This window comes from Neolamprologus brichardi, chromosome 7 (assembly GCF_056152115.1).
Source record: "Neolamprologus brichardi isolate AB-2024 chromosome 7, ASM5615211v1, whole genome shotgun sequence".
NCBI classification, from domain to species: domain Eukaryota; kingdom Metazoa; phylum Chordata; class Actinopteri; order Cichliformes; family Cichlidae; genus Neolamprologus; species Neolamprologus brichardi.
This window is the reverse complement of record NC_142110.1, coordinates 14,870,695-14,885,416: the sequence shown is the minus strand read 5'-3', so window position 1 is coordinate 14,885,416 and position 14,722 is coordinate 14,870,695. Positions and strand designations below refer to the sequence as shown.

At 39.5% G+C, this 14,722-nt stretch overlaps 1 protein-coding gene across 1 annotated transcript; it reads right to left on the bottom strand.

Annotated features, from left to right (window-relative positions):
- Window positions 1-857: 857 nt before the first annotated feature.
- incenp (inner centromere protein) lies at window positions 858-14,267 on the bottom strand. Its single transcript, XM_087843165.1, has 20 exons — window positions 14,087-14,267; window positions 9,911-10,056; window positions 9,709-9,819; window positions 8,990-9,618; window positions 8,848-8,902; window positions 7,668-7,728; window positions 7,482-7,587; window positions 7,347-7,383; window positions 7,120-7,207; window positions 6,889-7,029; window positions 5,492-5,601; window positions 5,295-5,415; window positions 5,089-5,196; window positions 4,844-4,983; window positions 3,964-4,084; window positions 2,995-3,093; window positions 2,735-2,770; window positions 2,438-2,500; window positions 2,168-2,324; window positions 858-1,274 (listed from the first exon to the last, which is right to left on the bottom strand). The coding sequence occupies exons 2-20, from the start codon at window positions 10,045-10,047 to the stop codon at window positions 1,102-1,104; spliced, it is 2,493 nt and encodes an 830-aa protein (XP_087699291.1). The 5' UTR covers window positions 10,048-10,056; window positions 14,087-14,267; the 3' UTR covers window positions 858-1,101.
- Window positions 14,268-14,722: the final 455 nt, after the last annotated feature.

Here is a 14,722-nt window from a genome sequence, read left to right as displayed (position 1 = left end):
GACCAAAGGTAAAACACACTACAATGGAAACTGGTACATTTAATGCCGCCTTTTAATTTCGATTTCTTTTATTATGCTGTCTGACAGTAGAGATGTCAGTCTAATTTGACAGAATCTCCCCGCTCTCTCAGGATAAAAACATTTACAGTTCATTCTTGTTATGTTAATATAAGAAAAAGAAATGCAATTGCAACAGGTCGTCTGTTTTTTCTACGAGATAAAGAAAATTGCTGCTGTAGTAAATGAATGAAATCTGTCAGCATGACTCTTTAGGCTTAAATTCTAAGAAATAAACATTTAAAAGCATTCAAGCTTATAGCTACTGTTCTTTATCAGGAGCTATAAAGACAAAAAGTCCAAAATGCAGGCATTCCTTTACATTTACCAAAGCTGTCCAGTGGGTCCAATACTGGGCTCAAGACCTCATGTTTGACACCCATTTTAGGGATCCGTAAACCCGAATTAAGAGCATCTGAACTTTATAATAATAAATACAGAGAATTCTCAGTTGTAGCCTGAAACTAAACCAAATTAAAAACCCAGATTTTAACCCAATTACAAAGTCTATAACTGAGAGGCTGCATGTGTGATCTAGATCAATGTAACTTAAGTCAAGCTAAACCTTACTTTAGTGAAATAGACGCACCAAATTTAAAAATTTACCCCAGCTGTGGTGCCAAAACCATTCAGTAGCTGTTCTGGAATACACAGACTTCTTAGCAGAGGATTTCCCTGAGCTTTAAAACTTTCAACACCGTGCTGCATTTTGAACTAAAAGTCATGACTGTGAGCTGCTGAGTGACAAAATCCTTTTACAGCACATACCTTTGATAGAGCAGGTTTGACATACCAGAGTGAACAAATCAACCATCTTTTAATTTACTTTTAATTTTTTAAATTGACAAGCCAAAACAAATTACATCTCTAAAAGCTAAACAGAAACCACAGATATAAAAACCTACTTAGACATAAAGATGTGAAACAGAAACATACATTTAAAAAGAACATTCAGAAAAACAAAACAAGTGACTTTATTTGAAACTGATTTTCAGAATTTTAACTTTATACAGCAGTTTAAACATCTGTATGAGTGTACAGATGTTACTTTCCAGCTGGGGGAGAGTGCCACACCGCAGAGCTGGTTCGTTTAAAATATCTGGGCTTGCTCTTGTAAAAGATGTTTTCCAGTCGTGGTGACTCAATTGCGCCAAAGAAAGAGTCCAAATCAGGAGGGTTGAAGTATTGCTTCATTATTATCTGCTGCAGATTGGGACCTGGAAGAGAGAGAGAGAACACAAACAGGTCTGTTTAGGGGCTTTAAATAGCATGCAATATCCACAAACACACATGTGGGTTTAGCCCAGTTTGGTAGGGGTGTAAAATTGTGACGTAGAGACCAGAACTGTGATACTAATGTCTGAAATATCTCATCATGGTTCAAGTTTCCTGTAGTGTCATACCTAGGATTCTTCATCCCAAGTTAAAGTGCGCTAATATCAAGGAAGCCATTACATTTCAAGTTCAGTCAGGAAATGAAATTATATTTGTGATCAAGTAATCATTTGTCCAACAGATCTCAGCAGATTTCTGCCTCTCCCTATTGAAGAGACTTCTTCCTCTCCACTGGTGCCAAGTGTTTGCTCAACAAATGTGGTTTTTTTTGTGGTTAGTATTTATTCGTTTGTGCTCTGCCCAACTGGGAATGAAATGCTTGGACCAGCTGGCTGTTCTGGGTGCAGAACACATGAAAACTTGGAAGTTACAGAGTGCCCTCTGGTGGCCAAACTATACAATCTTAACCACTGTAAATGTTCACATTGCACATGTGCAGATATGGCCAAAATCTCATATCCCAATAACAATATACATCACAAAATGGTGCCTTTCTAAATTCTGTGAATCTCGGGCAGCTAAACTTGTCTCAGATTTTCAAAGCAGGGTCTTAAAAAAAACATTATGGTGCTGGGCCATTTCATTTCACCAGCAATTCCCTAAATTTAGGTTTCCAACACGACTGAATTCAGACGAGTAACACAAGGTGAAACTTGACTGAGCTTAGTATGAATCCACCGTAAAAATTTGAGACAATCAATTATAACTGAGCTGGATTAACGAGTAACACATAAGCACTTCAGGTATACTGAAGAGTTAAGAGATCATTAAATACCTTCTGCCCAGGATGGAATAGGCTTCCTTGGTGCAGACTCGTCATCAGTAGAGTCATCACTGTTTTGGTCCATCCCATAGTCTTCTGGATTTTTGGACAAAATCAAAGGTTTATCTCCACCCTTTGGCGTGATGGCATATGACTGTGGTGAGGAGTGCTGCAGAAAGAGAATGAGGGGGAAAAAAAAAAAAAAAAAAAAAAAAAAAAAAGATCATTTAGTCTTTGTTTAGAATAAATATACGTTTGTTAAAAATAAATAAAAACACATACCTCAATATCAACCGTCACGTTGAGCTCACCACCTTTTCCTACAGGTGTGCTCATTACTGAGCGCTGAAAAGTTTAAGAAAATTGGGAAATTACACATTAATTTACACCCTTTGAAACATTTATTATAAATTTTTGCTACTGAGAAACTGAATTAAATGCTAATCTATTACCTTTGTCATGGAAACAAACACACACACACTTCATGTAATCATTTTCACATGCTTAAGGCTTCAGATGACGAGACATGGTATAATGTACATAATCTAATGTAAAAAGTATAATATCTATTGTTATTACCTCAATATCCACAGTCACATTTAGGTTAGCAGCAGTCTGCATTGCATGGGGAGTGGGAGAAAGAAATTTAATAAGGTTTAGGAAAAACAAAAAACACAACAAAAACCTTAAAAGCGGTTTCATTTGAAATCTTTTTGTTGACTATATGATCTCAAATAACAGAACGCATAGAAACACAGGAAATGTTTCTGTAGTTTGGGTTTGCTCCCCAGTTTGTACCAATGTTAAGCTGTCTCGATGAACTGAAGGTTTTGCTGTACCTGTGTTTTAGCAGCCTCTTGAGCAGCAGCGTCCCTCTGCTTAGCAGCTTCCAGCTCTTTAGCAGCTTTCTCTTTTGCTGCCAGCCTTTGCTGCTCCTCCTAGTGGAAGAAAAACCAGCCAGCTGAGCAGCTGCTGTCACAAACAGCTGCTAACAGACGTCCTCATACATCAAGTTAATGAGATTATCACGTGTTGAGTTTTTAATGAGAAGATAAGAGAAAACTTTCCAAGTCATTTTCTGAAAGAGTCCTGCTAATTAACATCTGCTGAAGTGGATCCCCATAAAACACCGTGAACAAGCTCTAGCATAGACAGTGGAGAACCTGCTGCAGTCTTTACATGCCTCACTGACCATGACATCAAATGCAAGAAAGCCACAGACTTGCATGTTTCTGCCACACTGATTGTGTGTGCACTTTCACTGTTCAGTACTTTAGGACTAAACATTGAAGCAAATCTGATTTCCTTTGCTCTGCTAAATTGAAAGTACCTGAATAATTTTCTCTGCCACACACAAAAATGAGTTGAAATACTGAAGCCACTGACAAGTGAACTGTGATGCTGCATCATATTGCTTTTCTGGGAAAGCACCCAGAAATACCACATATTGGTACATACACCACAGAGAAAACAAACACCACCACACAGGTTCACATTAGGACCAATACCTTATAGTTTGGGCCAATTAAAATGGTGCTTGTAATATGCATTATCAGGGATCGTAACATCTAGTCCTTTTATTTAATAATGCTGCTAATAATAACAACAACAACAACACACACTCATCTTTAATTTAGGGTATTCACACCCATGTTTCCTAATCATCTGAATCAAGTTCTATTTTTTGTTTTTAAATATCAAGCCCAAACATGGGGGATTCCACTCAACACACTCCTAATAAGAGAAATAAAAAGTAACTATTGCGAGTGCTCCAACATCAAGTTTTGTTTGACAATTCCATTTCTTACCAGTTTTCTTTTTTCCTCGAGTGCCTTCCTTTTTTCCTCGAGTTCCCTCATCTCTTTCTCTCTCGCTGCTCTCTCCACTTCACGCTGCAGAGCGAAAGCTTTTTCTTTCTCCACTCGCTCTCTGCAAACACAAACATCACATCAATTTTAAAAAACAAAATCCAAAAAACCTGGAGTGAAATAGCATCAGTTTCTTAAAGGCTTTAATTACCTAATTAACAAACAAAAAAGATTGTTAATTACCTGAATTAACACACTTTAGGTATGTTAGGTATGGTGTTTTGTATATACACTAGTGCTACACTACTCCACATCACTGATCACAGTTTCCTGTTAACTGTTTCCATCTATGAGGGACAGAGTAATAAAGGACAATTTATGGATGTTTGGAAAGTGAGAAATCTATTAATCATTTGAAATTCACATTGTTTAAGTCCTTCTTCGCAGAGCAAAAAGTTTCCAGTGCAGCAGGATGATATCAGAGCCACCACAGCTCTTAGCACTAAAGTTAACAATAGCCTTTTAAGCTAAACATCTGGAGTTATATTTGTAACGGTGACTGTTAATGTTAACAACTGTGGATATATTTTATCTGATAAGCCCAAGTAACAGGTGTCCTTAAATTGGCAGTGGGGTCATTTATAATATGGAGCAGACTGGTTGTATAGCCAAACGAGAGAAAAGACCCCGGTCCTTTCTCTTTTTTTACATTTTCAGTTTAACTACAGTTTAAGAGGAAAAAAACGTTACAGTTAGTGGATTCTTAGAAAAGCCAATCAAAACCTAACAGTACTAATATATGCTCTTGTTTAATCAGGACCACATTATTCTTCTGTATTCCTGTATACTGTGAGAAGTATTGGAATCATCATCATATGACCTTTCCGCAGCAGCTTGCCGTTCCCTCTCCAGCTCCCTTTCCCTCTCGCGTTCCTGCTCCCTCTTCAGCTCGAGTGCTTTACGAGCCTCTTCCTCAGCCTTCTTCTTGGCCAGCAACTCTTGCTGTCGCTTTTCTTCCTCCTGATTTAAAAAACAAACAAACATGCATGCAGTATAAGAAAATATAGTGTCTTTAACCCTCTGCACAAGAGCTGTAGTGCCAATACTCCACAAAAAGCAAATAACCTGCTGAATCTTCTTCTTTCTGGCCTCCTCTTCCATTTTCCTCTTCTGTTCTAGCTCCTCTTGACGCTTCAGGGCCGCTTTCTTCTTGGCCTTCTCCTCCGCCACGCGCTGCATGAATGTGTAGAATGGGAAAGACCGAGCAAACGTGAGTTGGTTTCTTTTAAAGCTGAATATACAGATTCAGGCCCAACAGAGCTGTTGCATACCTTGTCATTTTTCTCATCAATCTGAGCCATTTTTTGCTCAATCTTTTTCTTCTTCTCTTCCTCCCTCTGCTCCTCTTTTACTTTGGCCTCAAAGACTCTTCTTAACCTCTCATCCCTCTTCCTAGAAGACAATGTTAGAAGTTAATTAAAAGAAATTTAAGTTGTGCCTTTGATTCTGAAATATGTGCATGGTTAACCTTTTAAGTTCCTCCTGTTTCCTCTTCTTATCCTCTTCCATTTTCCTCATCCTTTCCTCCTCTTGCTCCTGCTTCTTTTTAAGTGCTTCAAGTTTGTTGCGCTCTTTTGTCTGAGAATATAGAACAAAGAGGTTACAAATTAAGTAGATTTTCAAATAAAAACCTCATCCTGTCACAAAGAAATATGATCAAGATGCTGTAAGGTGAAAAGGTGGCAAACAATGATAAAATTTAAAAAAAAAAAAATAAAAATAAAAAATTAAGGGGCAGGGGAAGCCCCCCACAAAAATAAAGCAAAAATCCATCCAAAATGCCAGTTTCATGGTCTCTAAAAGGTTCCGTTAAATCAAATGTGCAGTGTTGTGGACCTGCCTGGGTAAATGGAAATTGCCTATGATCCAAGTTCAACACAAAAAGTAGTAAAGCCATGAGGAAAAACCACCAAGTGCACAAACACAGCACTGTACAAATCCCAAAAGTAGCTGAATAAGATTACAGGTTATTGTTAGACTCAATCGAGCTCCCATAAAGAGAACTTCACCCCCAGTGCGATATACTTCCCCAGTTTTAGCTTAATCCACAAACAGGTCAATGACATTCAAAAGAAAATAAATAAAAAGCTTAGGTTGAGATGGATTTCTACTTTATGATGAAATAATGTCTCAAAGTCAACACTGAGATTACCAAAGCTATTTAAAGTGATTTGATTTCTGTTAGCTTACAACATGACAAACAAAGACCATTAGTGACCCGTGAGATCAGGCTGATGAAATGTTTACAGAGCAGCCCCTTCCACACACGGCCGCTGTGAAACAAATGCATTTGATAAGCTTCAGGTTGTTTACATGCAGGTCGATCTCATGCCCATAAAAAGTGCAGCACAGAGTCCACCTTTACATTTAGTACTTGACTTTTTATTTAAAAACACCCAAATGTCATGCCAGTGGGAAAGAGGCTTGGATGGGGAAAGTGCTAAATGAGTACAAGTTTAATCAAGTCACACAATGGAAATATTAAACACCAGCAATGCCCAAAAACAAAGTGCTTCGATGTTTGACATTACACTTACCACTATGCTAGTGTTGAACTGAGGAGAGGAGAAAGCACATCCAAATAAGGACCACATAATTCATACCAGACCAAATATGACCCACAACATTTATGAAGTGTGTTTTTGTTTGTATTTGTCCCCCACATTTTAAGCTCCCATGAGTTTCTCAAATACATACAAGATTTAGGTTTATGGGATGCTCACTGATGAAAGGACCTTTTCACATTAGTCAGATTAAAAGTGACTGAATGCAACTTTAAATTCACTGCAACACTGACTATACCGAGCATGTGGAGAGAAGCTGGTACGTATTAAATAATGCTACCTTGCCGCGTGTGAAGCTTACCTTAGGATCAATCCTTAGAGGAGTGTTGTGTTTGATGAAGGACTTGATCACTGCGGTCCGGCCGACTGAATTCGGTGTCATCATCAGCATCTGATTCTTTTGGACGGTGTGCAGAAAAGACTTCATGTGGGGTTTGATTGCCTGTTCATCCAGAGCAAACAGGAAGTGTCAAACCTTAAGAAATCCACTGAAATATGAAAATGTCCATCAACCATATTAACAGCTTCTTACACTTTGACTTTTCTTGGGAGGAGAGCACCTCTTTGTCGGACTTTCATCTATAGTATCAGGTGCTTTACGCTTAGTGCTGCGACTTGACCTTAAAATTAAAAAATTAATTAATAAAAACCAAAAAAACCCACACAACACAGGCAGAAAAAAATAAAACACAATTCAATAAACACAATTAATTTTTCCTGTAAATGTGCTCTTTATCACAGCAGTCATATAGCACCCACCTCCGAACTGGCAGCGAATTCAGCTTCTCAGTGACAACTGAAAGAAAACAATGTTTTCAGTGCAAATAAGTCTCAAATGAAATGACATTTAGACTAAAAAAAAATAAATATTGTATTTGTTAATAGTTTCCATACTTGCTCTGTTATGAGTCATCTCACTGATAAACAACGATGGGGGCGCCAGTTTGGGTGAGTTTGCAGCCACGGAACGAGTGATGCGCATGAGAGACTGTTGTATACCCTGGTTATCAAATGTTGATCATTAACACAACTCTACTTCAAAGTTACTGCTTTGATTATTAAAAGGCTCTTTGTACATACCTCTGGAGTTCGCTGAGATTTCTGAGGTCCAGCATTATCCACAGATACAGCGTCTGACAGCCTATAGGAGCGAATAAACAAACATCGCACTTTATTAGCACTGTTCGTGCAAGTTGGAGTGAAGCAGACCGTGAAGTGTTTTTAAATAAAGGATTTTAAAGCCAAAATTGAAGCTGACATTCATCCAGACCAGGGACTTTAATATGGGTTAAATGTGTTTTTTTTATTCTGGATCTAATAAGACATCAAGCAGCTGAGTTTTCATGTAGACCAGACAGAGACTTAAGAGTAGTCAAGTCTGCTAGATGTAAAAGTGTGCATCGGTTTCTTAGAGTGCCTCAGAGACAGAAAAGGTCACACTTTTTATTATTTATATTTTTAAAGTAATACAGTTAGATCATGAGTATTTGGAAAATGGCACTTCTTATTTGTTTTTAAAAATCCACTGTGGTTGTGTACAGAGCCAGAACAACAAGATGTGATTGAAGTGCAGACTTTCAGCTTGAATGCAGGGGGTTTAACAAAGATTTTACTTTAACTGCTCGGGAATTACAGCTTTTTAGTTTTTACTTTTAGTTTTGCAGCATTAGGCTGAGTCTGAGCACAGCCCTGTACACATCACAGTTCATCCTGCTACTTCATCAATAAACACATCAACAAATGACCTGGTTCCCCTGGCAGACATTAGGCCCATGAGATAACACTACCTCCACCATGTCTGACAGATAATGTGGTATGCTTCAGTTTGGTTTCTCTCTTTCTCCATACTTTCTACTTCTCATCATTCTGGTACAAGTTTATCTTGTTTTCACTTGTACAAAGAATTTCTTTCCAGACCTGAGTCAGCTCATTTAGATGATTTCTGGCAAAGTCTAATGTGGACTTCCTGTTCTTGAGCATAATTTGTAGTTTGCATCTTACCTACTTTGTGTATTTACATTCATGAAGGCATCTGTTGATCACAGAACTTGACAATGAGATGTCTACCACCCTTAGCTGCATGAGCCCTAAAGTTAAATCCAACATCACTCCTAGGTTTCGTGCTTATTGGCTTTGGGTAAAGAATTCGTTTAGGGATCAGTAGATTCAAGGAGACCATTCAGAACTTTTTTTATTAAAGCTCCGTTACAAAACCATATCACTACGATTCCCATATCCTTTTTTTAAAAATAACACTCACACTTCTTGGTTTTCCTTCTCCATTTCCTCCTCATCCTCCTCCACGCAAGAGTCATCTACAATAATAAAAAGTCAAACATTTCAAACAACCCTTTAATAATTGGGAAATTAAGTAATTATAAGCAAACTAGTCCTTTTCTTACCACTAACTTTGGTGCTACATGTTGAGTTACCCGCACGAGTAGCTTTCCTCTTAAGCATGGAGCGGCGCGAGGCACGGCGGACAGATTCCTGAGTCATACTGTGCCGCAGGCCAGCCAGAGAGTGACGTAGCTTCAGGGAGCACTGCACAGAGCTGCGCCTTGAGATTTGAGCAGATTCAGCTATTGCAATCTTAGCAGCTGTACGGCCAGGAGAGGGCTCGGGCTCTTTTGCGAGCTCAGCAGACAAGCGGTCTACATGAGAGATGCTGACAACGGCTTCAGGTAAGGGAATCTTAAGAGACTCAGGAGGTGTGGCGTTGCCAACTGTGTCATCTGGTTTGACTTTAGCATCATTCACCTCCTTATTTTCAACCACCACTACCTCCTTCTCCTGCAGCATCTGCGTTTTGTTTTGCACTTCTTCAGCTTTATCGCTGTCATGAGGTGACGGGCTCTCATCATCTACCACCTCAGGCTTTGTCTGTTTGTTTCTGCGAGTGGTGCGTTTGGACTGTCCAGTGCTGCTGGTGTCAGAAGTGGAGACCTCAGAAATGGGATCCTCTTTAGCAGTGAATTGCAGTGATTTAACAGAAGAGCCACGAAGGTTACTGCGCCTTCCCTTTGAGTATCTAAGCAGGAAAGGATAACGTAAGAGTTACAAAAAAGGTACAGCACGCTTCAGACTGCCTTCACTAAAAACAGGAACTGATAAAACAAACCTTTTCTTTCCCTGATTTTCTTCTTGGGGACCCAAAGACACACGCTTCCTGCGACTGTTTTTCTTCTGTGATGGCGTTTTTGGCATCAACTCTGGTTCAGCATTAAAATCTCTGAAACGAAGAAAAGAAAGCACTCCATTAGAAAAAAAATTAAACACATCTATAGAGTAGAGCTACATAGAAGAACATATTTATAGCCTACCTTGAGAACATGCGATTGGCTTCTTGTTGTATCTCCTCAAGCCAAACCATGTGGACATTATCGATTTCATTGATGATGTCTTGTGCTTTGCCACCAAACATCTGCGTGAGGGATCGCACTGATAGTACAGAGTTCATGGTGACAACCTGAGGCACAAAAAGCCGACAGAGTTCTGAGATTACAAGAATAGTTAAGACCCAATTTACAGGGGTATATAAAGACTTTCTCATTTTTATCTTTTTTAGTGCCAAAATCAGCAGGGCTCTCCTAAAAATAGGTCTTTTCTTTAAGTGAGGTTACATTTTTCCCCCATATCAATTTAATGTACTGAAGCTTCAGTACATTATTATCAAAGAGAGGAAAATGCAATTTTTCCAAATCATGCTTATGTACAGTCACCTCCCATACACCAGTTTTGAACTGGCGGAAAATTGAAAACCTTTTCGCTTTGATCTTGCTTTCTTTTTCTCTTGCAGTGGAGCTCCTTCTCCCCTCTCCAAGATTATGGATCAGCTGTTAAGAGTCACCTTAGTTTCAAGCAGCCCCACACGGAGCAACAGCTACAGTTTAGCTGAGAAAATAATTACTAATCTTAAAATTTGACCCATACCTTTTAAAGCATTAAATCACCTTATTCAAGGACTTATGAAGCTCTAATGTAGCTGGGAATCTACTTAGTTTGTTGAATGCGGCACCATCAGCGTTTGAAATGTCCTTTTCAAAATAGCTTATTGAAAATGTTTCATATGCAGCAATGGGTTTTTTTTTTTTTTTTAAATCCTTCTCATTGTCTCAATATTTTTTTTGCATTTGCATTTCTTTTCTTTGTTCTTGTTTGTAGTGTTTTTGTTTAGTTTTTTTTTAAATCAGTTTTAGGACGACATATTTAATTCCTTTCTATGACACACCAATAAATAAAATGCACCAATATTATAATAAATGTCAATTGGTGAAAAATGGCTGGTCTGAGTATTTCAATAAACTGCAGATCTACTGAGATCTCCCAACATGGAGAGAAGAACAGAATAGCCTGAAAAAGAGAAATTATCTAGTGAGTGGCAGGTCTCTAGGTGACAATGCCTTGTTGATGCCAGAGGTTAGAAGAGGCTAGCCAGACTGGTTCAAGGTGATGGGAAGGCAAAGATAACTCAAATAAACACTCATTACAATTACGACGTGGGAAAAAAAAAAAAAAACATTTCTGAATGCCCAACTCATCCAGTGTTAAAGCAGATGCCGAACAACAGAAGACTACAGGGGGCCATTCCTGTCAGTTACAAAGAGGAAACAGAGGCGACACTTTCCACTGGATCACCACAAGTGGACAAAAGAAGACTGGAAAACCATTGCCTGATCAGATGAGTCAACAATTTCTGCTGCAACATTTGGATGATGCAGTCAGAATCTTGTGAAAACAACTTGGAAGCACAAATCCATTGATGGTTCAGGCTGGTGACGATATGGGGGATATTTTCTTGCCACACTTCACCCCGTTGCCAGTTGCTTACAATTTCCATGCTTTTAAGGTCACAGTGTACTCCTCTTCTGACAGTGGTCACAAAGCTAAATTCATCTTAAACTTGTTTCTTGCACATGACAGTGAGTTCACTGCACTCAAATGGCCAAACAAGCAACAGATCTCACACCTGTAGAGCATCTTAGTGATGAAGAGGAAATTCACATCATGGATCTGTAGCACCTGTGTTATACTTTGAAGTCAGTGTGGACCAAGCTCTCTCAGTTTACAGCATCTTGTTGAATCTATGCTATAAAAAATTAAGGCAGCTCTGGGGGCAAACGTGGGTCCATCCCAGTACTAGCAAGGTGTACCTAACAAAGTGGCCACTGAATGTAAGTATTACACATGTAATATCCGAACCAAATGCGCTTAAAAGAAACCCCGGAGTTCCTTTAAAAGGATTAACGCACTAACCATTTTTTCATCTCAATAACCAATATCTATCTATCTATAGTTCCTGTTAAAAAACTGTTTTATAGAATAAAACGTTTTACAATAAGACTAACCTTTGGACAGCTGTTACGACCCGGCTCAAAGCTGCAACATAAAAAAAGGAGACGAATACTAGAGTATGGGTGAGAAGAGGTTCTATCTTAAAATGGAAAACCAGGTTGGCTAAAATGGCTGATGGCACCAAGGCAAAGACAAGTGAGCTCCCTGGACGCTTGCCTCAGGTATGTTTTTGCAGATGATACCACCGTGGTGGGGCTCATCTCAGGGGGAGATGAGACGGCGTACAGAGCTGAAGTTCAGAGGCTGTCAGATTGGTGTGTAGATAACAACCTGGACCTTAATAGCACCAAGACAAAAGAACTGGTAGTTGACTTCAGAAGGAGGAAGTCCGAGCTGCAGCCTGTCAGCATCAACGGGGAGTGCATGGAAAGGGTCTCCAGTTTCAAGTTTCTGGGTGTGCACATAGACACAGACCTCCAATGGAGCTCTAACACCTCTGCGGTCTTAAAGAAGGCCCAACAGCATCTCCACTTTCTGAGAATCCTCAGAAAAATGGACCTGAAGAAGGAGCTGCTGACCGTCTTCTACCGCTGCTCCATTGAAAGTGTGCTGACATATTGCATGCAGTATGCATATTGCATACTGCACCACAGCACACAGAAAGGCACTCCAGAGGGTCATCAATATGGCCCAAAAAAAATCATTGGACATCCTCTTCCCTCCCTGAAGGACCTGTACAGTACTCGCTGTCTCAAGAGGGGACGCAGCATTCTACGGGACTGTACACACCCAGGACACCGGGTGTTTAAGCTGCTGCCATCCGGCAGGAGGTTCAGGCTGCTGAGGTCCCGAACAAATAGACTCAAGGACAGCTTTTACAACAGGGCAATAGCCCTGATCAATGCAAATAGCTGACCTGATTGGCTACCTCCCTGGACCTTTTTTTTTTTTTTTTTTGGGGGGAGGTAACAATGTTTAAAACAATAACAATAATAATATTTATATTTATAACAAGGTGCAATAATAATTAATGTGCAATAATAACAGTGTGCAATACAAATACACTTATTCTTCTTTTTTATTACTAAGTTATTATACTGTGTTGTGTTGCTATTATGAAGGACGGAAGGCTCAGGGTTGAGTAATCAGCATCATGGGCTCATCCGATTAGAATAAGAATAAGCAGTCGTCTAATCATTCACGGGGTTCTCATTTTATTCTCCAATCAATAATTCTCAAATCAATGAAGCAAAGAAGGAAGGAAGGAAAGACACACATGGACTGCCAATGCTCTGCTGCCGCCCCGTGTGGGAGTGAAGAAAGAGTGAGCCAAAAGTAAATGCAGTCCTTATATAATGTGTGACAGGTGAGTGCAATTAAGGACAAGCACCACACCCAATCAAAGGTGAGAGAACTAAACAAGGTGCATCTGGTGAAGTGAGTGGGTGTGCTGGGATGTGCTAAAAGGTGGGTCTTTACAACAGTTGCGTTGTGATGTGTCATATCCTGTCGTGTTGTGTTATATGTAGTGCCGACGTAGGACAGTTTTCCAATTTCATTGTACTACTGTACTATGTATGACTGAATAAAGAGTTCTTATCTTATATCCACACCTGACTAGGGGTGGCCAATTAGCACCAGCTGAACACATTGAGATGATTAGGGGCTGCAGAGGGACGTAACAACAGCTGTGCAAAGAATACAAGTAATATTAGACTAACTAATGTGTGGGATTTCTTGATAACATATACTAAACTTGAACAGTTTTCCACTTCCGCGACTACACTATATGACAATTAAGGTCGGTGGGTATTTAACAGTGTTGTCGACCAAGAGATTTGTTTTTAATATCTTATTGCAAACCTGGCATGTTGAGATACCATAAAAATAGCATTATTACATGAGCTAAATATTCCAAAAGCACCGAATAATGTATTGAAGTGAACAAAATTAACACTGCCCAACGTTTTCAAATGAACAAGCTAGATTAGCTAACACAAAACACTTAAGACAGTGGACGCATATTATTTTAAATACTACTGTAAGACTGTTGCAACAGTAATTTTAAGACACATCCGCATAGTATAACACAACATCTTTATCGCGTTTTACTGATAGCTGCTCTGCCGTGTCCTAAAAGTACCACGTTTGCCAGCTAACGTTGATGACCTTAGCTAACATAATGCTAATGTCAAAATATTTACCTTTGATGTTCGCGTTTCTTACGGCTCGTTGTTCCGCTTATTTTAAAAAGCTACATCAATCGCATACTTGCGTAAAAGACAAATTTGCTAAAACGAGGGGCTTCCTACTTTAATGAATACCCAAGAAGACAACAGCGACCCTACAAACTGTCCCGCTGAAACCGTTTATACCTTGTTCAAACCTCTCCAGCCAATCATGAAGCGCTGTGACCCCGGGAGGCGTTCGATTTGTGGATTGGAATATTTGGATGGGCGGAGCTCACCCCGGTCAGAATAGCTGGGGATGAGGCGGAGTGCCGAAATTCGTGACACGAGAACTCAAATCGTGCGAACCCGAGCAGACGTTCAAGGCGGAGTTACTGCGCTGCCCAGATTTAAATGGACCAATCGGAGATCTGTCGTCCTCCAGCACTCAAACACGCAGGGATGACAGTGAAATATAACCAAAGTGGACCAGTTAGAGAAATGTATTTTATTCTTTGTTTCGTTCTTTTTTCTTTTTATTATTTAAAATCACGCTTGGAAACTGTGGGTTTAGAGTTCGGCTGGCTCTTATTGGTAAACATCTGGATGGAAAGTGTGGATGTGCTCAGTATCAGAAAAACCTAAGAATCTAGATGGTGTTGGATTATATAA

What these genes read in the sequence shown, in the direction of transcription:
- incenp (XM_087843165.1), bottom strand. Translation starts at nt 10,047, where the DNA reads ATGAACTCTGTACTATCAGTGCGATCCCTCACGCAGATGTTTGGTGGC. An exon ending in GAAAATCAGGGAAAGAAAAG is followed by an intron (nt 9,619 to 9,708) that starts GTTTGTTTTATC and finishes TTTCCTGCTTAG; the next exon opens with ATACTCAAAGGGAAGGCGCA. An exon ending in AAGAGGCTGCTAAAACACAG is followed by an intron (nt 2,771 to 2,994) that starts GTACAGCAAAAC and finishes CATGCAATGCAG; the next exon opens with ACTGCTGCTAACCTAAATGT.